General features: G+C 40.5%; 1 protein-coding gene across 6 annotated transcripts in view; it reads left to right on the forward strand.

The window, feature by feature from the left end:
* Nucleotides 1-20866, forward strand: part of Dlg3 (discs large MAGUK scaffold protein 3) — a 56086-nt gene that overhangs the window by 18648 nt on the left and 16572 nt on the right. For all 6 annotated transcript variants that reach the window (XM_040282015.2, XM_005339981.5, XM_040282010.2 and 3 more), the window contains one exon: nt 12476-12590. In XM_040282015.2, the coding sequence (XP_040137949.1) occupies nt 12476-12590 (115 nt within the window). The remainder of the gene's footprint in view (nt 1-12475; nt 12591-20866) is intronic.

Here is a 20866-nt window from a genome sequence, read left to right on the forward strand (position 1 = left end):
AGGATCAATTCCTTTAAATGGCATTATTGGGTCAAAATGTATGAACATAGTCAGATATGGTGACATGTGTCCTAAATCCCAGTTACACGGCAGACTGAGGCCAGAGGATGGCAAGTTTTAGGCCAGCCTTAGCAATTTAAGGAGACCCTGTCTCAAAATAAGTCTTTTTAAAATGGGGCTTGGGATGTCCACTCAGTGGTAAAATGTTTCACTCCCCAGGACCAAAAAAAGAGCATGTTTAAGGCTTTTGATGTATTTTTGCCTATTTGGCCTCGACCTCAACTGGCAGTGTAAGGATGTTTCTTTTAATATCCTCAATAAACTGGAATATTTTTAAAGACAACCTCTGCTAATTTGATAGGTAAATGTTGTTATTTAATTTAAATTTTTATTTGTAATTTCTTTTGTTAATAGAATTGAACATTTGTATATGTGTGTGTATGTTTATTGTTCTTTTGTTTGTTTTGGTGTATTTCCTGTTCATATCCTTTTTCTATTTCCCTATTGGGTTGTGTTCACTCATTCTTATTGATATATAGAAACTTCAGTACAGTTTGAATACTAGTTCTTTGTCAGATATAAAGACTTAACCACTTTGAAGTTTGCTTTTTTTCTTTTTTTTTTTGGCTTTTATTTATTTTTTTGGTGCTGGACCTTGTGCATACTAGGCAAGAATTCTCTTTTGCTTTATTTTATCTTTTTTTAAGGGGGGGGGAAGAGAGAGAGAGAGAGAGAGAGAGAAAATATTTTTTAATATTTATTTTTTAGTTCTCAGCAGACACAACATCTTTGTTCGTATGTGGTGCTGAGGATTGAACCCGGGCCGCACGCATGCCAGGCGAGCGCGCTAACGCTTGAGCTACATCCCCAGCCCCAACTTTATTTTATCTTGATATAAAGATATCTTATGTTTTTATGTAGTCAGATCTCTCAGTGTTTTTGTATGTTTTGCCTCTGCTCATGTTCATAGGTTTAGCAGAGCCTTCCCTGCTGGAAAGCAAATAAATAATCACCTATGTTTTATTCTAGTTAATGTTTTGTTTTATATTTAAAATCTTAACCTGCCTTGGATTTATTTATAATGTAAGGTAGAGTATACACTTAATTAACTTAATTTCTGCTCCAAATGTTAATGAATTTATTAAGTACATTTTATTAAATAATCCATCATTTCCTTTTAGATACATGCACAATTTGGATCTGGAGTTTCTTATTCTGTTCTGTAATATTTTACTCTGGGAGATTATCCATTACTAAAAAATGACCACATGTTTTGACAACTATAAACAAGAGGAGTCTTTCTCTAGGTTCCTTTTTCTAGGTTCCTTCTACAGAAACTTGACCTAAAGGAGATTCAATTGATACTTTAATAAAGATTGTCAGAGTTTGTGATCCTGTGGGAGTGACTACTGTGAAGAACATTTGAATCAAGACTCTTTAGTGACCTGTCAAAACAGAAAATAGTTACATTAGCTCAAAATTGCAAGCTTTATCACAAGATGTGTATATTTTGGTCACTGTGTTGGAGTATTGCTGTTAAGTGAACAAGATTGTTCTAAACCAGCATATTTACCACTTTGGGAGTAGGGAAAAGGTGTAATTTTGCCTTCGTGCTCATGTTGCCTGGATGAGGTGTTTTACCTTGGGATGGTCTTTATGTATACTTTGGCTTATGCATTAAAGGAGTCAAAAGCTTTGTCAATCTTTTCATTTGAATATGCCACATGAAATTCCTTTGAAAGAGAGAAAAGACCCTATTTGAAGCTTTTACCCTGATCTGCTGGGTGAAATGAAGAGAGAAGGACCAATTAGAAGCCCCTGTGAATGCTTTTTCTTAGCTCTGTGTGAGATCAAGACATTTTTCATTCCACTCATTTCAGATCAGGTGGCTTAATGTAATGAAATCTTTATATAGTATGGCACTTTTGCCCAATAGCTAGTTCTTCCTGCATCCTCACTAAGCTCTTTGGAGACAGAAACAACCAGTCAGTAGAAATAAACAAGAATTTCTTATGGTGTGCTGATGTAGCATGTCTTGTTTTCTGTTTTATTCCTAATATACTTCAGAAACATGGCTAAGGGTGTATAAGAATGAGGAAGCACATTGTGACAGTGCAGGGACCAGAACCAGAACAATGACACCCCAGGCTTCTTTTCATGGTTAGTTATAGTTCTGAGCCATTGTTCTAAAAGTAGAGCTGAAATTATTGTTCTCTCACAATATTTGCCTATATTAAGGCCATTTACCACTTTTTTGCCCTCTCATCTAGCCTTGGGAATTTTTTTGTAACTTATGCTTATTGATTTGCTATTTTTTTTGGCCCAAAGAGTTAAGGATTATTTGAAGATATGAAGATTTCCTTCTCCTAGATTATAATAAGCAAGTTAAATTGAAGAGTCCTAGGTTTGATTCCTTTTGGATTTCAATGACTTTGTTATAAAATCATAGTTGTCATAATTAGAAGGGACTTTAAATTTTTCCCAGTTTTAGAAGTATCAGATTTATAAATAGTGGATCCATAATTAGAAACTAATTCAAGTAATAGGCTTCTATAAAACAGAAGATTGTCATTCCTAGAAATGTGCTATTTGGCAATTCTTACTACTCCATACTAACAGGTATCCTGATGAACTTATTTTACTTTCACCTCCATCCATTTTGTTGAAAGACATGAGCCATAATGTTGGGACAGACTCTTATAATTCAGACACATCCTGAGGGTTTATACTATAAAGGCAACTACAGCAATCTAAAACAATCCATACTCATGAAAATCTGTGACTCTCTTCTGAGGTTGTAACTTTATTTCCACCAGGGTTCTGCAATTTTTCACAACTGATGATTCCTTTAGGCCTCAGGGCAGCTCAGCAATGGCAAATGAGGGCTGTGTGAGTTTGAGATCTGAACGTCTGCACTTCCATAAGAATGGATGAGCTTTTTGGGGAACTGTTGATTTATTTTGAGTGTATAGCCAACCAAAACACAAGCTATTATTCAGCCATGTCTTTCCTACTCAGTATTTGTGTGGGGCTTCAAGGTCAGGGAGTTATACTTTTCTATTTTACTTTATTTTTGTTTGCATTTTCTGATTGTTCCTGTCGTAGTCTGTGTGTCTGAAGTCTGTCATCCAGTTGTCTTCCCAGCATCTTGTCATTTTCAAATTTGATAGGCACGGCTTTTTTTCTATTTTATAGCTTTTCCTTTTTATATCTTCATTCAAATCATTAGTATTCTACACTGTACGCAGAATAAATGCCCTCTGTTGCTGCCATTTGTTTCTTGTCTGTATATTTTCCTGTCTTTAATAGGAGGAAATAAACTTATAGTATAGGTTGAGAAGCCTATAGAAGTATAGGTTGAGAAACTGAGCATCTTTCAGCTTTTCCACATTAATGACAATTGTCATTTTTTATTCTTTTTCCCCCCTCTTTTTGCAGTGCTGGGTATGGAAACCTAGGGCCTTGCACGTAATAGGCAAGTGCTCTCTACCACTAGCTTCGTCCCCAGACTTTCTTTTTATTTTATTTTAATGAAACCATTAAACTGCCCAGTCTGGCCTTGAACTTGTGATTCTCCTGCATCAGCCTCCTTGAGTCACTGGGATTATAGGCATGTGCCAACATGCTTGGCTTATTTTTAAAAGCAGATTCTTGGGAGATGGATTCGCAGGCTTGATTATATGTTCAGTTTGTATTGTTGGACATTGTAGTTTCAGTACCCTTTGGTGCATTATTTGGCTGTTAACTGTTATCTTGAAACCTCTGAATTCATCTGTGCTTTGCAGAAGTGGTATGTGGTTTTGTAGCATGTTTTGGTGGGTAGAAGGAGAAAGTGTGTAGTCTTTTTTTTTCTCATATTTGCTTCTGAGGTGCCAGAATTTAAGAATTACATAGTCCACATTTGCCCTCTCAGATCTTTGTACAGAGTTATCACATTAAATAAAAGATGATCTACTCAACAAGGGTGCAGTTCACCACACTAAACTTTGAGAAGGAAACAAAAACCACATCAAGGAGCTTGTAGCTGGGCTGGGGATGTGGCTCAAGTGGTAGCGCGCTCGCCTGGCATGCGTGCGGCCCGGGTTCGATCCTCAGCACCACATACAAAGATGCTGTGTCCGCCAAATACTGAAAAATAAATATTAAAGTTCTTTCTCTCTCTCCCTCTTTCTCACTCTCTCTCACTCTTTCTTAAAAAAAAAAGGAGCTTGTAGCTTAGTAAAGGAAATGACATCATAAATTCTGGGCATTAGATTTTAAAAGGACAAGGGAGTGAAAGGTCTGGAAACCATATTCAATGAAAAATTGTTAAAAAAGTAACAACATTTAACCTGAACAAGAGTTGGCTATTTTTGAGGACATAGTGGCCCTTCTTCATTATGGCTGATGTTATCCTACCTTTCCTGGGAGACCAGGAAAACAGTCAGAATTTGCCTTTGATCCTATCTCATGCTATGTCCAATCAGATGCCAAATTTTATCTCTTCTAGCTCCAACATGTTTCTTGATTGTTATCCTTTCTTTCTATGCTCTTTGCCCCATACTTTGAAATGGTTGTCTGAACTAATAGAATTGCTTCCTGGTCTCTGTCACCTCTTCTTCTGTGCTCTCATCTATATTATACTCCCAAAATAATTATTTTTAATTGTATCACTTTCTGATTTAAACACTTAATAGTTTTTTCCCTTAGCCTAGTAATGAAAGCCCTATCTCAAGCTCTTATAATCCAGTTCCCAACCTGTCTTTGCTCCCTATCTCCTTTTCTCATTCCACCTTCTACTCAATTTCATCCAGTTGTCTGAGAGCTGACTACAGGCTTTTCCACTTCTTCAACCTTCTTTAAACTATTCCTTCATGCTGTTGAGAGCCCATCATGTTTTATGCTATTTTAAACACCCAAATTAGGATCAGCTGGCAGAAGACATGGCCATCAACCCAATAATTTTTTCTTGAATAGTATTTTTTCTTTTCTTTTTTTAAACTGGAGATTGAACCCAATGGCACTTTACCACTAAACTACTACATCCCTAGTCCTTTTTATTTTTTTGTTTTAAGACAAGGTCTCACTAAGTTGCTGAGTATCACACTAAGTTACAGAGGCCTGTTTCCAACTTGGAATCTACCTGCACCAACCTCCCAAATTGCTGGGACTAGAGGTGTGTGCCACTGCACCCAGCAATCTTGAATAGTATTCTATAATACTAAAGAATTAGAGAGCTTCCCATTAATGGATGTGTTTGAGCAGAGGCTGGAGAGTTATCTAGTTTGATTGTTGTAAAAACAGGGGCTATATATATCAGATACCTTGGGGAATATAGAAAAATTGAAGTGTCCTCTTTTGTCAGGAAACTTAAATTCTACATGTGATACCGCGTATTTACTCCCCCCCACACAAGAGCCAATGTCACACACACACACACACACACACACACACACCCTTGATCACATTGTTCCTTTCCTTAAACATTTTAAAAACATTTTATTTTTTAATTGTAGATGGACACACTACCTTTATTTAGTATTTTTTATGTGGTGCTGGGGATTGAACCCAGTGCCTCATGTGTGCTACACAAGTGCTCTACCACTAAGCCACAACCCCAGTCCCTTAAAAATTTTTAATGTCTTCTTCCCAGTACCCTTAGGATAAAGGCAAATATTCTTACCATATTCCATAAGGCCTTGCATGATCTGCCCCTGCCTAACTGTTTTTCATACATTTTGTACCCTCACATAAGTTCCTTCTGTTTGGAATACTTTCTTCAACAACACAGTCCTTTCCTCTGGACTTAGCTTAAAGGTCACTTCCTCAGGGAAATCTTCATGAACTCTGCTCCCTCACACATTAGGTTAGGTCAGCCTATTAGGTTCTCAGTGTTTTCTTCATAGCAGTTATCACAATTGTGATAAATAGTTTGTAATTGCAATTGGTAGAGAAAGGTTTTATTACCATTGTATTCCCAGAAGATAGCACAGAGCCCGACAAACAGTAGACACTCAGTAAATAATTGACTAAGTAAGTGAATGGATAAAATTTCTTTTTTTTTTTTTTTTAAAGAGAGAGTGAGAGAGGGGGACAGAGAGAGAGAGAGAGAGAGTTTTAACACTTATTTATTTATTTATTTTTCTTAGTTCTCGGCGGACACAACATCTTTGTTGGTATGTGGTGCTGCTGAGGATCGAACCCGGGCCGCACGCATGCTAGGCGAGCGCGCTACCGCTTGAGCCACATCCCCAGCCCTGGATAAAATTTCTAGAATGAAGAAAGAAAGAAAGATGTTGAAGGACATGAAGAATGTGTTAGGCAGTGGAGAAAATTCCAGAAGCAGGGAATAACAGATGGGAGCATATTGTGTTCAAGGGTTCTAGGCAGACTAGTGCAAAAGAGGACCTACAAAAATATTGGAGAATGGTTTTAGCAGTCCTTGAAAGTTTAGTTGAAATATTACAGTGAAATTCTTTAGTTGTTGTTGAGTTATTATATAGATATTTGGATGTGGTGTGAGGCTTGGCAGTTTTAGGAAGCCTGTTCAAATAAGCTAAGCTGCTTTGAAGTTTGGAAACTAGGGGCACTAGAACAGTTAAAGCAATATAGCAATGGTCCAGAGGAGGGAAAACGCCATAATGTGACCTAAATCAAAGCAAAGAATAGTGGGGACAGAGATAAAGTTGTCAAGATGTTGGATAGGATGTGTACCTGTAGTCCTAGCTTCTCATGGGAGATTGGCTTGAGCTCCCAGGAGTTGGAGACTGGCCTGGGTAACATAACGAGGTGCTGTCTCTTAAGAGAAATAAACAAATAGGGAAAATCAACAGTAAGTAATGACAAAGATGGGTTGAAGAAGCAATTAGGAAGAAGAAACAGCAAAACTCAAGGAAACATACTGGTTGTGCACAGGGGAAAGAGAGGGTGTCACTTGTAGTAATGGGGAATTTAGGCATAAGGAAGAAAAATTCGGTTTTCAGGTAGAGGAGATGCAAAGTTGTTATGTATAGAGGTAGGTAGTCATAGTGGGTAGCTGAAACTATGAGTTAAGAATCAAGGGGGCTGGGGCTAGGGCTCAGTAGTAGCGCACTTGCCTGGCATGTGTGAGGCACTGGGTTTGATTCTCAGCACCACATATAAATAAATAAATAAAAGAAAGCTCTATCAACAATAAAAAAAAAAAAAAAAAAGAATCAAGTACCTGGAAAATGGAGAGGAAGGAGACCTGCCGGCTGAGGCTTAACCTGGGATCATTGGCAACTCCACTTAACATAAGGACAGTCTTCTCCATTATTGTGCAGAGAGAACATTTTAGCTCCCCTTTGTCCATTCTAGAATAAAATCTTGGCCTTACATTTGCATAATAAAAAGGCTTATTAAAGTGTTTCCCCTAACAAAGGTAAATTCTGCCCTCAAAAGTAAATTCTGTTGCCACTTCTTCAGAGACCAAAAATCTCCTGGAAGTGTTAAAATAGCAGTTTATCCTTACTTGTAGTCCCAAAAAGTCTCAGAATGACTTTAGAATGTTGCGGGTTCATTTGGTAGTAAATTTTAACTTTTTTTTTTTATGGAGTAAGGGCAGGGAATTAAATCCAGGGCCTTGTGTGTGTGTTGGGATAATGCTCTACCACTGAACCATACTCTAGTCCCCCATTTTTTGGCAGTGCTGGAGATTAAACCAGGGCCTCATATATGCTAGGCAGGTACTCTGCCACTGGGCTATATCCCCAGCCCATTTTAAAAACTTTTTTTGAGGTAGAGTCTTGCTAAGTTAGCAAGACTAGCTTCAAATTTGCAATCCTCCTGCCTTAGCCTCCCTAGTAGCTGAGATTACAGGTGGGCACCATGCCTGGCATCCAGAATTTTTGTGTGCATGTAGTTTGTCTTTGAAGTTTTACTTGTACAAATTTATGCTATAGATATGCTCACACAATGCTCCAGTGCAGCGTTGATTGTAGTACTAAAAATTGTAAACAATTTAAATATACATCAATCATGATATGATTGAATAAATTAATCTACCCATTATATGGAATGTTATGCAGCCAATAAGATTGAGGTCTGTCTGTCTCTATGCACTGCTATGGATTGGGTTCCATGACATATGAATGAGAAAAATGTGTGTAAATCTATATGTGAGTTGTGAATGTATGTATATAAACAATATATGCATGGAAATTAGCCTGGAAGGATACATACTAAAAATACTAACAGTATACTTCTGGGTAGTAGGATGGGGAAATGATAAGGAAATGTGTAGGAAAAAAGTTAGTTCTTTTATTTTTAAAGTCAGGAATTGGGGATATAGCTCAGGGGTGGAATGCTTGCCTAGCATGCCAGAGGCTCTGGGTTCCATCCTCAACAACACACACACAGTTAAATTGTATGTTAGTTTTATAATTGAAAAGAAATGTAAACTCATCACCTTTCTTTGCAGACACATTAGACAGTGGGCTCTTTAGCACTTTGCTTTCCCATGGGATTTGCAATTTTGTTGCCAAATTCTGCTTTTGAGGTCTTTCCAACCCTCTTGTCCTTCCTTCCTTTGGAGGCAGTCTGCAGGATTCTTTCCTTGTTTCTCTGAACTAGCACAATTAAATTCAATATTATAAGTTAACACCAGCAGTTTCAAACTTTCTTGCGTATTAGATTCACATCAATACTCATTTAATGCAGGTTCCTGGGCCCTGCTCATTAGATCATGATTCAGTGTGTCAGGAGTGGGGTCTAAAATTTTGATCTTTTTTTTTTCTTTTTTTTTTTTTTTTTAGCTGTCAACAGGCCTTTATTTTATTTATTTATATGTGGTGCTGAGAATCAAACCCAGTGCCTCACACATGCTAGGCAAGTGCTCTGCCACTGAGCCACAATCCCAGCCTGAATTTTGATCTTTTTTAAGTTTTTATTTATTTGGTTCCTGGGATTGAACCCAGGAGGCACTTAATCACTGAGCCACATCCCCAGCCTCCTTTTTTAAAAAATTTGAGACAGAATTTTGCTTAGTTGCTGAGGCTGGCTTTAAACTTGTGGTCCTTCTGCCTCAGGCTCCCAAGTTGCTGGGGTTACAGATGTGTGCTGCTGCACCCAGAAGAAATCTTGATCAAACTCTCTTTTGATACTGACTTCTGGTTGTGTTCCCTCCACCTCCTTTCTCTTTCTGTGATTAGTAGCTGGTAAAAAGTAATTAGGCAGGAGAGGATGACTCATTGTGGATATCTTTGTGGGTCACAAATGGTTTGGTTCCTCTGAATGGGAAAAAAATGAATAAAGTACAAATTTTAGTAATAATCCTTGCTTCTTTAAAGCAGCCTATTTGAAGGGTTCCCTCTGGGTTAGAGGCTGGTCAGGTGGGCTTCCTACACAGTGACTTCCACCTAATAGATGCCCTTCAGTGATAGCTATGCTAGTGGAGGGGAAGGAAGAACCTCCCTCCACAAGTTGTGAAGTCTTGGTTTTCAAATGATGTTTTAGGTGAAGCTTTTGTCCTGGGAAACTGGTATACTGTAAATATGAGATACTGTCTTATGACACCTCCATGTTTTTTTTTTTTTTGTCTGTTGTTGTTGTTAGAACAAATTTTTCCTTTGTTGTATGGGCATTCTGTTAACCAGATGCCCATTGTGGGTTATTAACATCTCAAAGGGGTGTTTAACAAATGTAAACCTCAGTTGCTCCTAGCAGTTAACCTCAGGGACAAAAGTAAATGGGTGTATTTCTTTTTTTTTTTTGATATTTATTTTTTAGTTCTCGTTGGACACAACATCTTTGTTGGTATGTGGTGCTGAGGATCGAACCCGGGCCGCATGCATGCCAGGAGAGTGCGCTACCACTTGAGCCACATCCCCAGCCCCAGGTGTATTTCTTAACTACCTTTCCAAGCTCTCAATGAAGCTGGCAGCCATAAGTTAAATAAACTATTAGGTTTATTAGTTCAGAATAGAAAAGTGGATTTGGACAGTTTTCTGAACTGCTCCTCATTTACCCAACTATCACTTAGTCATAGGCTACTCTGTGCCTATTGGACATTAGATAACTCAAATAGATGCCAGAGACTGATCAGCAGTTGGAACTTTCTAAGGGGTTCATTGGAATGCAAAAATAATGAATAAAATACAGTTTATTAAACTTCAGATCTTAGTAGCATGTGTAAAAACAGAGTGAATTCCTTAAAGCAGTAGCTTTGTTCTCCTTCTGTAATCTATTTTAAGTGGGCCCTCTGGCTCAGAATTATCAACCTTGTATTAGGAGCTTTGAGGAAATGGTGGTTTGGTGGTTGTTTTTTGAGGGATTTTTAAAGAAGTGTAGTTACTAAGCAACTGCCATGACCTGCTGCTAAGTTGGAGTTCAGCAGGCAAGTCATTTCCAAAGAAGGTAATATATAAACAAGTTTTAAGAGGGGAAACATGGCTTATGGATAGATTGTTAGTGGTTTTTTTAAGGTCATGGGTTTGGAACCCAGGGGTGGCTCTACCATGGTCCAACACCCCCAGCCCTTCTTATTTATTTATTTATTTTTGAGACAGTCTTGTTAAATTCCCAAGGCTGGCCTTGAATTTGTGATCCTCCTGCCTCAGTTGCTGGGATTACTGGCTTGTGATGCCATACCTGACAGTTGGGTGTTTTCTTTTGTTCTGGGTTCTATGCATAGTTCTTTTACTCATCTTCCCTAAGAAAAGACTGCCTGGTCAGAAAGAAGTCTCTGCTTCACACGGTTCTCTCCTTAGTGAGTGAGTTTGAAAGAAGGCCAGAAAGGAAGGAGTGAGACATGATCCCCAGCCAGGGTTAGAGGGCCAAGCCCAGGGTTAAGGCCAGTGCCCAGACATCTCTAGAGGTGCACTGTTCTGTTGCTGTGCCTTGGGCATCCAGGGCTTCTGTGACAGATTGGCCACCATCCTCTCCCTTTACTTTGGGACACCTCATTGATATTGATGTGTTGCCGTGTAACCCTTAGAACAGGGACGTTGTCCAGCTGTTGTCTCTTGTTTCTCCCCAACACTTAATGGGTGAGTCAGTGACTCAATTGCTTCCTCCAGGATTTCAGGGACAGGAGTAGTTAATGAGGACAAATCACCATAATACCAGTACGTGATGAATGAAAGATCACATGAATTTAACCAGTTGGCTTCCTTGATATCATGGTGAACAAAAAGAAACAAATTTTTTGAGAAGAGGCTATTTGCATGACTTCAGACTCTGCTGATCCTGTTTAGGCTTTTTAGCATTTCCCTTTTCACCCAGCTGAAGGTCAGGATGCTTTGCCTAGGGAGGCAAGGGGGAGCGGCAGGTGTTGGAGCAGGTGTTTTGTTCTCTCCCGCAGTGTCACACAGACTAGGTGGGGATGCTTCTTGCCAGCCCTCTATGGTGCATGAAAATGCTTTTGTGGAATTTTTTCCCCCTAAAAGTGTGTGTGTGTGTGTGTGTGTTTTAAAGCAGTTGCCCAACCTTCCACCCCTAAATTTTGACTTCCTTTAAAGTCAGCTTGTCATGGAGAAGTATGCCTGTCATCTGCCATTTCCACAGCCTGTGCCTTAGATATACCCCCATTTTATGCAGCAATTATAGACCTGAAAAATGTTGTGTAATTGTGTGTGTGTGGTAAGTGTGAATATCATATTTTAAATGTACTGGGAGAATGTCACAGCAAAGCAACCCTATAAAAAGCCTTTTATAATAATTGTATGACTAGAGTTAATTTTGCTATGTCAATTTTCTTAAATTGGTCATAAACCTGTAGCAACATTTCCTGGCAGTTGAAATAGTCTCAGTGGGCTACAATGCTGGGCATGGACGAAGGGCCTAAGTGATTAGATGATTTTAAGGGTGAGAGGTGTCAACAGACTTGTAGATTTGGGAGAATTTATATTTTAATATATTACAGAAGCCAATGAGACTTGTTAGGAGGAAAGTATGTCAGGGGAGCTTTAGCTTTAATTCTCCTTATGTGATTTTAAGGTTTGTTTGTTTTTAGCCTGTTTGTACTGGGTTCTACTACCCCCCAAACAAAATCATCCCAGAAAAAACTGTCCTCTCCTAACAATGATATAATGGCTTGGTCCTTTCCAGCCCCCCCCCCCCCCGCCCCCCGCCCTGCATCTCAGGGCCATCTGTTCTCTGCATTGGCTTTTTGGGAAAGTCTCCTTGCCCATCTGCTCTCCTTGGGCCTTAGTGTCTGCTCTAAAGATTTATAAAGGCTGCACTGGAACCTCTTTCCAGTTGTTTTATTTTTAAGGATCAGTGAGATTTTGTGGCAGATGAAAGCTGTTTCCATTTGACATGCCCTAATGCTACTCCTTTTCTAGGTGCTTTCTCAGTCAATTAGATTGTGGGTAGAGAAACTATGTCTATCTACACTTGATTATCAAAGCAAAGATTGAGCTGGCTCTGGTTGTTTTGAAGCCAGGTGTCCTTCTGGTTTTTTGGCCACAGGCACACCAGCTCAGGGGAGCTCCTTGGGTTCATTCTTTTCCTATCTTTCCCCTTGTCTCCCTGACAGAGTACAGTCGCTTTGAATCGAAGATACATGACTTGCGAGAACAAATGATGAACAGCAGCATGAGTTCTGGGTCAGGGTCCCTCCGAACAAGTGAGAAGAGGTCCTTGTATGTCAGGTAAGTTGCCTTTCTGAGCACCAGGCCTGGTGCTGGATGGGAGCAGCTCTGCGCCAGCCCAACCCTTCTTGTTTAACTAGTGGGGTAGGGAGTGTGTACTCCCAGTACTAAAATAACACTTCATACTGTATGCTCAGGTTGTGTATTTTATGGTCAGTATCTCCTCCCTTTTGTGAGCTGGCTTCTTCCTTTTTGCTCATGAATGACTCAGTATAGGAAAATTTCAGTTTGCTCTAATTGTAAAAGACTGTTGGGTGATTGTTGCTAGTCAGCATTCAAATAGCACTCAAATTTTCAAAGTACTTTGCTTGCAATCTGTGCTCTGAGGGGAAAAGTTGGCCCCCATCCCCTTCCACATATGCATAATAGACATCAGGATTTGTATCTGAGCATATCAACTATCACAGTGTTCTGGTACAGGATTTCTTTTGAGACCAAAGAATTGACAGGTTGTTGCATTCTGGGTATTATATTGAGCTTCCATCCCCCCCTCTCCACCCACTGCACTGATTTGCTGTGTCTGTGAATCATGGGACAGAATGGAGTGTGTTCCCTAGGAAGGAGGGTGGGGAGGGATCAGATATATAACATTGAACTGTAAGCCACTTGGCAATATTGTCAAAGGTTGAGCTTCTGACCCTTAAGGTGCAGTATACTACTGTGTCAGATCAAGGTACAAACTTCCCTGGTTGTTGGACTGATAAGGGACTCCTTGCAGAATTAGGGCTAGTTTCCTTCTTCCTGCCCTGACTTCCTGGCAAAACTCCAGCAGAATGATTGCAAGTTCATTGTATCTCTCCAAGGGCACAGCCTTAGGAGGTGATGGGATTACCAGAACTACTTTAGATATCTGCTGAATGCTTAGGTGTGGGGTTGTCTTAAACTCTTTGGTTGAACTTTTCTGGTGGCCTCTGATATCTACTGGGGGCAGGGAGGCTACATTTGCCAGTTGCCTGGCAACATGACAATTGCTCTGTCCTTGGGGTGTGAGATGACGATAGCTAACCGATGTCAATGCTAATTGCAGTTCTCACAGTGCTTTCTTTTCTTTTTTCCAAGTTGGTAGTCCCTGACCCTATTGCAGGAGCAGAGCTGAGGGAGCTCCTCTCTGAGCCCAAAGCCCACTAGAACCTTTTGAGGTCTTTTCTAAAGTGAACCCTTAACTCCACTCCTTGTGTGAGGAGAGCATTTGCTACACTCATCTCCCACTGTGAGGGGAGGAGAAGGGTACAGAGAGGCTGGACTAACGCACCAGCCATGTTTCCAGTCTCCCTTCTGGCAAAGAAAGGCCTATCTGCTCTCACCAAAGCCCTTACCCCAGGTCTGCAGCTTAGACACTGGACCACTGATGAGGGAAGCCAGAAATGTGCTGTCACCCCTCAAAATGGGTAATACTTGTGTGACTTGGTCAGGATTGTTCCGTTCCCGTGCTTCCAGCCCCCGCAGATGTGGCACTCCAGTGTGCGTGGGAAGCTGCTCTTTAGGCAAGACAGTTTCTTCAGAGAGCTTTATTTTTAGATTTCCCCTCTCCGCCTATCCTGGGCTAGAGCTCTCCCTGCCTGGGCAGGGGGAGTTGGGCATTGGTTCTCAATCTGGAGTACCCTTCTCTGGCCCAGGCAAGGGATATATTCAGCTAACTCTGGGGAGGAGAGTAGAGACCATGACTCTGTTTCTAGAGAATCCATTTGTATAATCTGCCCATAACCTTGTCTAGATAACATCTGTATCCTCAAAAGGAAGTAGATATGGTTTACAATAGGAACTGTTTGTGATCACTGGACTTAATTAGGGGAAATAATGCTTTATGGCTAAAGCAGTGAGCTGGCTAACCCTTGTATGGGAGCCTGGTGCGCTCATCTCTTCCATTCCTGTTTTTGGCCTTTCACTCTACACTTGGTTTCTTTTCTTACACATGTGAACATATTTAAACTCCTTTTATTCTTTTTTTTTTAAATTGGAGCTTGATAGTTATACATAATAGTTGAGTTAATCCTGATAAACTCATACATGCATGAAAATCTATTTCAATTCATGATCCCTCAATTTTCCTCCCATCTTCCCCCTCTCCTATTCTTCTTCCCCTACTCTACTAGACTTGCTTTCACTCATCGATTGGTTCTTTATGTTATCCTATCCTTTCTCTCCCTTTATTTTACTCTTGTTACTGCATATAAGAGAAAATATTTGACCTTTGAGTTTCTGAGTTTGGCTTATTTCACTTATCATAATATTCTCCATTTCCATTCATTTACTAGCAAATTACCAGGATTTCATTTTTTAGTATCTGACTAGAACTCTATTTGTGTGTGTGTGTATCACAATTTATTAATCCATTTGTGTATCAATGGGCATCTGGGTTGATTCCATAATTTAGCTATTGTGAAAACTTCTTCCATTTTTTATTTTTTTAAAGCAAAATTTTAAAAAATATTGTCTAGTTGTCAACGGACCTTTATTTTATTTATATGTAGTGCTGAGAATCAAACCTAGTGCCTCACACATGCTAGGCAAGCGCTCTATCACTGAGCCACTACTCCGGGCCCCATTCTTTCATTTTTGTTTTTGGTACTGGATATTTAACCTACGGATGCTTTACTACTGAGCCACATCTCAGTCTTTCACCTGCTTTAAATTTTGAGACAGTGTCTTGCTAAGTTTCTCAGAGCCTTGCTAAGTTGCTGAGGCTGGCTTTAAACTTGCAATCCTTCTGCCTCAGCCTCTTGAGTTGCTGGGATTACAGGCACCCAACTAACTTCTTCCGTTCTTAAAAGAAAAAAAAAAAGTCTTAAAAGGAAAGAAAAAATCCTTAAACTATTGTTTCTCTTCTTTTGCTCGCTGCATTTACCAAATTCTGTGCCAGGAAACACTAGTACCTTAAGATGTTAATAAGTTAATAGGTATTGTATGAGATATCAGTGCTTCAATGAGTTGGGTAAATGCAGACTTAAACAGGAAAACTTGACTCTCTACTGTGATTAATGTCCAGGAGGGACAGTGTTTTCCCCAAAAGATATGAACACAGGAGCCTTATTTTGAAAAAAAAAAAAAAACTGTCTTAACATCCAGGCTGGGAAGTAGTAAAGCTACTGTTGCTACTTCTCCCCGTCAAAAGCTACTGTTGCTACTTCTCCCCGTCACCTCTCTTTGGTAGCCCAACAGGAAGTGAGCACCAGCTTTTCAGCATGGTAGTGTGGTAGTTCGAAGCAGCCTTGAAAGGCTCCAGAGGAAGATGCTGGACTCTATGTCAGGAATCAGCAATGACATCTTGGATTTTAAATTCATTGACTGACCTGGATTTGACTTCTTCACCACATGTTTTTTTTTTTTTAAATGAATTTCCTGCTTTCTTCTTTAAAGGTTCTCTGCCTACCTTGCTGACCAATCCTCAATACCTTTCATTAGCTCTGCCCCTGAAATGGTAATGTCATTTATTTTCACATCTTCAAATCCTGTTGTTGTGTAAGTGACAGTCCTGACCTCTTTACTGAACTTCAAACCTGAATATCAACAATTCGCTGGACACGTGTGTAAATAAAGCTGCCCTTCTAGTTCCTCAGACAAACTGCATGTTCAAAATGGACTCCCCTCCCTACCTCCTCCTCCTTTCCTCCTCATCTTCCTTAAGTTAATTGCCTCACCCTATCATGTGGAAAAGGGATTAGATTTGTCCTGTCACCCAAGGCACATTTCAGCTCAACATAAGGAAGAAGGAGCTCATGATGAAAACTGTCTGAAATGGAATGGACTGCTTCTGGAGAGAGTAAATTTGATCTTTTGTCACTGGAGGGGTTACAGAAGAGGCTGGGTGAACATTTGCCTGGTATTGCAGAGGGTTTAAAGCTATAGCAACATTCTGGTCCTGATGTGCTCAGAAGATTTCAGTAGTTCCCCAGTGTCTTCAGATTAAAGATGAATAAACGTTTAGGAACAAAGACCTATTATATGCTACGATCTTTGTTATTCTCTTTAAATGATTTTTAAATATTTTTAATAGTGCTACAGAGTAGACATAATTCCTGTTTTACAGATGAGAAAACTGAGAGAAGTTCCCAAACTGGAATTTGAACCTGGTTGCTCTGACTATAAAGTGTGGTTCTTTCAGCCTTTCCCCAGCTTGCTCATAGGAATTGACTATGGAATGCTAGTAAAAATACATATTCCTAGGCTCCTCTTCTGGTGAGTTGGATTCACCAGGGTTTTTTTTTTTTTTTTTTTTGTACTAGGGATTGAACCCAGGAGCACTATTCCACTGAACTACATCCTCAGTCCTTTTTATTTTGAGAGAGGATCTTGTTAATAAGTTGCACAGGCTGGCCTTGAACTTGTGATCCTTCTGCCTCAGCTTTGCAAGTAGCTGAGATTATAGGCATGTAACACCATGCCTGGAGAAATGTATGTTTTAACAAGCAATCAGAATGCTCGGGAGTGACTGCTTGTGTACCACAATACACATTTATTTCTATGTTAACTAAACATTGCACTTTTTAGTTCCTACCGTGTGGAAAGCAGTAAAGCACAGGGCTAAGAATTTGGGCATGGTAGCATGGGTGGAATTGAGGAAGCAGCCATGTGGTTCCTTCTGTCCACCAAGAAGAGGTCAAGCAGCCCATGGGTAAAATGAAGGCACCTTTTCCAGTTTGGGTTCTTTAATTCTCTTGCTGTTTTTTCCCTTCTGACATGTTTCTCCTCCCTTCCCTTCCCCTGAGTATCTCTCCCTCTGGTGTGCATGGGGTTTGCAAAGCTATTTTGAAGTAAATAACACCCTCTTACAGCTGCACTGAGGCTGTAGCAGGTGAAGCCCTAGGGAGCTGCAGCTGTACTAACCGTAGGGGCAATGGGAGTTTTGGAGCAGGAGGAAGAAGGAAAGATAACAGTATTTGGGAAATGTTACTTGGCTTTGAAGTCACCAGGGACTTAATGAGAAAGGCCTTCCACACATTCAGCATGCTAAAACAGTTTCTTCTTTTTTGGGGGGGATATTGGGGATTGAACTCAGGGGCACTCGACCACTGAGCCATATCCCCAGCCCTATTTTGTATTTTTTATTAGAGACAGGGTCTAACTGAGTTTCTTAGAGCCTTGTGATTGCTGAGGCTGGCTTTGAACTCGCAATTCTCCTGTCTCAGCCTCCCGAGCCACTGGATTATAGGCATGTGCCACCACACCCAGCTTAGAGTAGTTTCTTAAATGGATGAGCATGATGAGTGGAGCCCCTCTATCTGCCCAATAGGAATTTTGCTCTGTTGATGAATTTGTCCCCTGGAAGAGTCTGCAGAAATCACCTGTATTGAGTGAGCCTCTGGCTCAGGGTTGGGGTGACTAGATGCTTCACTCAAGCCTTTGGCAAGTGAAGGCAGAACAAGCATGCTGGGAGGCTAGGGTGCCAGGGATGACTTTGATTTTATCTTTTGGATGAAGGAATGAATGAGTGAATGAAAGACCTGTCTTCTCAAGGTTGAAAATAAACTTGATAGTATAGTTGTAGAAATAACTCTTGAAAGTCTGTTCAGGCCAGGCTAGCTATATTCATTGTAGCCCCAGGACAGAATTCAGGCAGCTTGGGAGTCCTGGCCAGTCTTATTCCAGCTCTAGGAAGAAAATCATCTTGGGGCAACTGTAGTCTTGATTTGAGAAATGATGTCAGAACTATAAGCTTGGTCATCAAGGAAGGCTGGAGAGTGCTCTTTCCTGTCACTAGCCAGCATTGCTTTGTCCAGAGTTGTGCTTGGCAGAGCCTGATTTGGGCTTATTCATTAATGAGCTTCAGTGTGGATTAAGATGCCAGTGAGGCAACATTGGCAGACTTCACTATTTGACAGAATTTAGGAGTGATGATAATATGGTTTTTATTTTTTGGCATTGCTGGGAATGGAATACAGGATCTGGTGTGTGGTAGGCAAGCCTTCTACCACTGAGCTACATAACCAGCCTAAGTATTTTAAAAGTAACAACAATAGGCTGGAGATGTTGCTTGTCGTAGAGTACTTGCCTAACATGCATGATGCCTGGGTTCTATGCTCAGCTCTGAAAAAAGAGAATATGCAGTTTTCTGCATCCGTGGCTTCTAGAATTGCCTGTTCCCAAACACCAGTCTTGAGCGTATACTTGAAATAATTTAGCTCATCCCATCATCTGCAGGTGGTGTGAGCCCTAAATGGTCACACATTGTGGGTAGATTGGTCTTCTCCAACTCCATAGTTACCCTCTGAGGCCTGAAACTTTTGAGATAAAGTGCAATTACCTTCTCTCTACATACCCTTCTATAAGATGCACCAGGGAGGCCTGAGCACTTGGGTTTGGGATTTTACACTGCTCTTTGGATGCTGCTAGAAATTTTAACTTTCTCAACAAGGCCAAAACCTGATGAGTGATCACTGCTTTTTGATTTTCTATGCTTGTATTTCAGCAACCGGGCAAGGGATTGGCTGATTATTCTTCAAATAATATGTGCTCTTTATCCAAAGGAAGAAAGTGGTGTATGGTTGGCAAACAAAATCATGTATATTCAAAAGAAAAGAAGGAAAGGAAGGAAGGAAGGAAGGAAGGAAGGAAGGAAGGAAGGAAGGAAGGAAGGAAGGAAGGAAGGAAGGAAGGAAGATGTCTTAGATCCTTGCCGCTATGGGAGAAAAGCACAGTAGGAGGGGCACTCTGAGGGATATTAATGGGAACCATGTTCTGTGGAATACCCTGGCTCTCATCCACCATTCAAAAGCATTCAGAACCTCACAAGGAACATAAGGTCTCTGTTGTTAAAGGTTTTCTACTTTGGCAATATAATATTAAAGCTCAAAAAATATAAGAATTAAACTGCAATAAATAGATATTATAAAGAAATATAAGGTTGCTGCCGAAAGGTATGGTATGAATTTGGAAGAAGGAAATTTAGAGTGGAATAGGTCACAAAGAAGGGAGGGACTTGGGATGGGCCTCAGAGGAATTGCTGAGAGGACAAGAGGACCAAAAGGGCATCCTAGGCTAGACAGATGGCCAGAGCCACAGGTAGGGAGGTGGGCACAGTGCTAGGTGAGCCCAGCGGAAGAAGCCCCTTGCCTTTGAGGCTGTTAGTGCTAAAATGTTCTTGTTTGCTTTGCATCAAGAAACCTGTCTAACCAGTTCCCTTGTTAGTTCCCATTTCTGTTGCATTCCTGTTCACTAGGACACCACAGTGGCTGTGCCAGGTGCTTATGATTTCTCTGAATCTTTCAGACCCAACCTCACAATTTAGGATCTGAACTATAAAGACTTTTCTTCATAATCTGTTTACTTAGAGCTGATTATATTCTTGCTTTCCTATCTGGCAGAAAGGGCCCAGCTGAAAGGAAGATTGGCAAAGTCCCTGAGAACATGTGCATTATCCCTATGGGCAGGCACATGTCTCTGTTAGGGGATCTTTAAAAGGTCACCTCTTAAACGACATAACTTTCAAGACCTTTGGGGATGCCCTTTCCCTCAGAGGGAGAGGCAGTGGCTTTGAAAACTGGAGTTTTGAAGACCAGCCCTGGGACTCAGGAACTTGGGGACTCAGGACTCAATTAGGGAGTTGCATCCATCCTTGCTTCTCTTGATGGGATGGCTCTGGAAGGTTTCTTTGTTGCCACTGACACTTTTTGTTTGCTCTCAACCCTACTTTTTACCCTGCTCATTGATTGATTGGCCTGGCTTTAATGTTTGAAAAGTTTTGGGAATACCCAGAGTCTGGCTCTCCCTGGCTTCTTAGAAGTGCATGGCCATAACTGAAAAGGAGCATGTTCAAGGCTGAGAAGTCTGAGAAGCTACATGGGGCACTGAGGCTGTAGGTGGGGGTGGGAGGTGGGAGGTGGGAGGAGTGATAATATTTCTGGAAGTTGTTTCTTTTCATGGCACAGTGTTTCCCACTGACCTCACCAGTCCTCAACTCAGAGGCCTCCATGAAATTCTTTTTATCTAGACCCATAAAGAATAGGAGTTTCTTAGGTTTCTAGTCTCCCAATACACCTTGTCAGATAAGCTGATGTGTACATACATACAGGGTGAGACCAAGGTGGCATATTGGTTAATTATGGTGTTTCTTTAGGTGTGTGGAAACAAACAGGTTTTTTTTCTTTCTCACTCTCTTTTGAACCATAGGTTGAAATGGTCCATGTCTGTGCCATCTGTGCCTTGCATTTGTAGGATTTTGGTTCTGGGGCAGTGGTTCAGCAAGGCTTTAAAGGGATAATATCTACTTTGATATTTTTAGAACCTGCCCTGAGGATATAGAGGGAGAATGAAGAGAGTGAAGAAAAAGGTTTCTTCCT

Source organism: Ictidomys tridecemlineatus, chromosome X (genome assembly GCF_052094955.1).
Source record: "Ictidomys tridecemlineatus isolate mIctTri1 chromosome X, mIctTri1.hap1, whole genome shotgun sequence".
NCBI lineage: Eukaryota > Metazoa > Chordata > Mammalia > Rodentia > Sciuridae > Ictidomys > Ictidomys tridecemlineatus.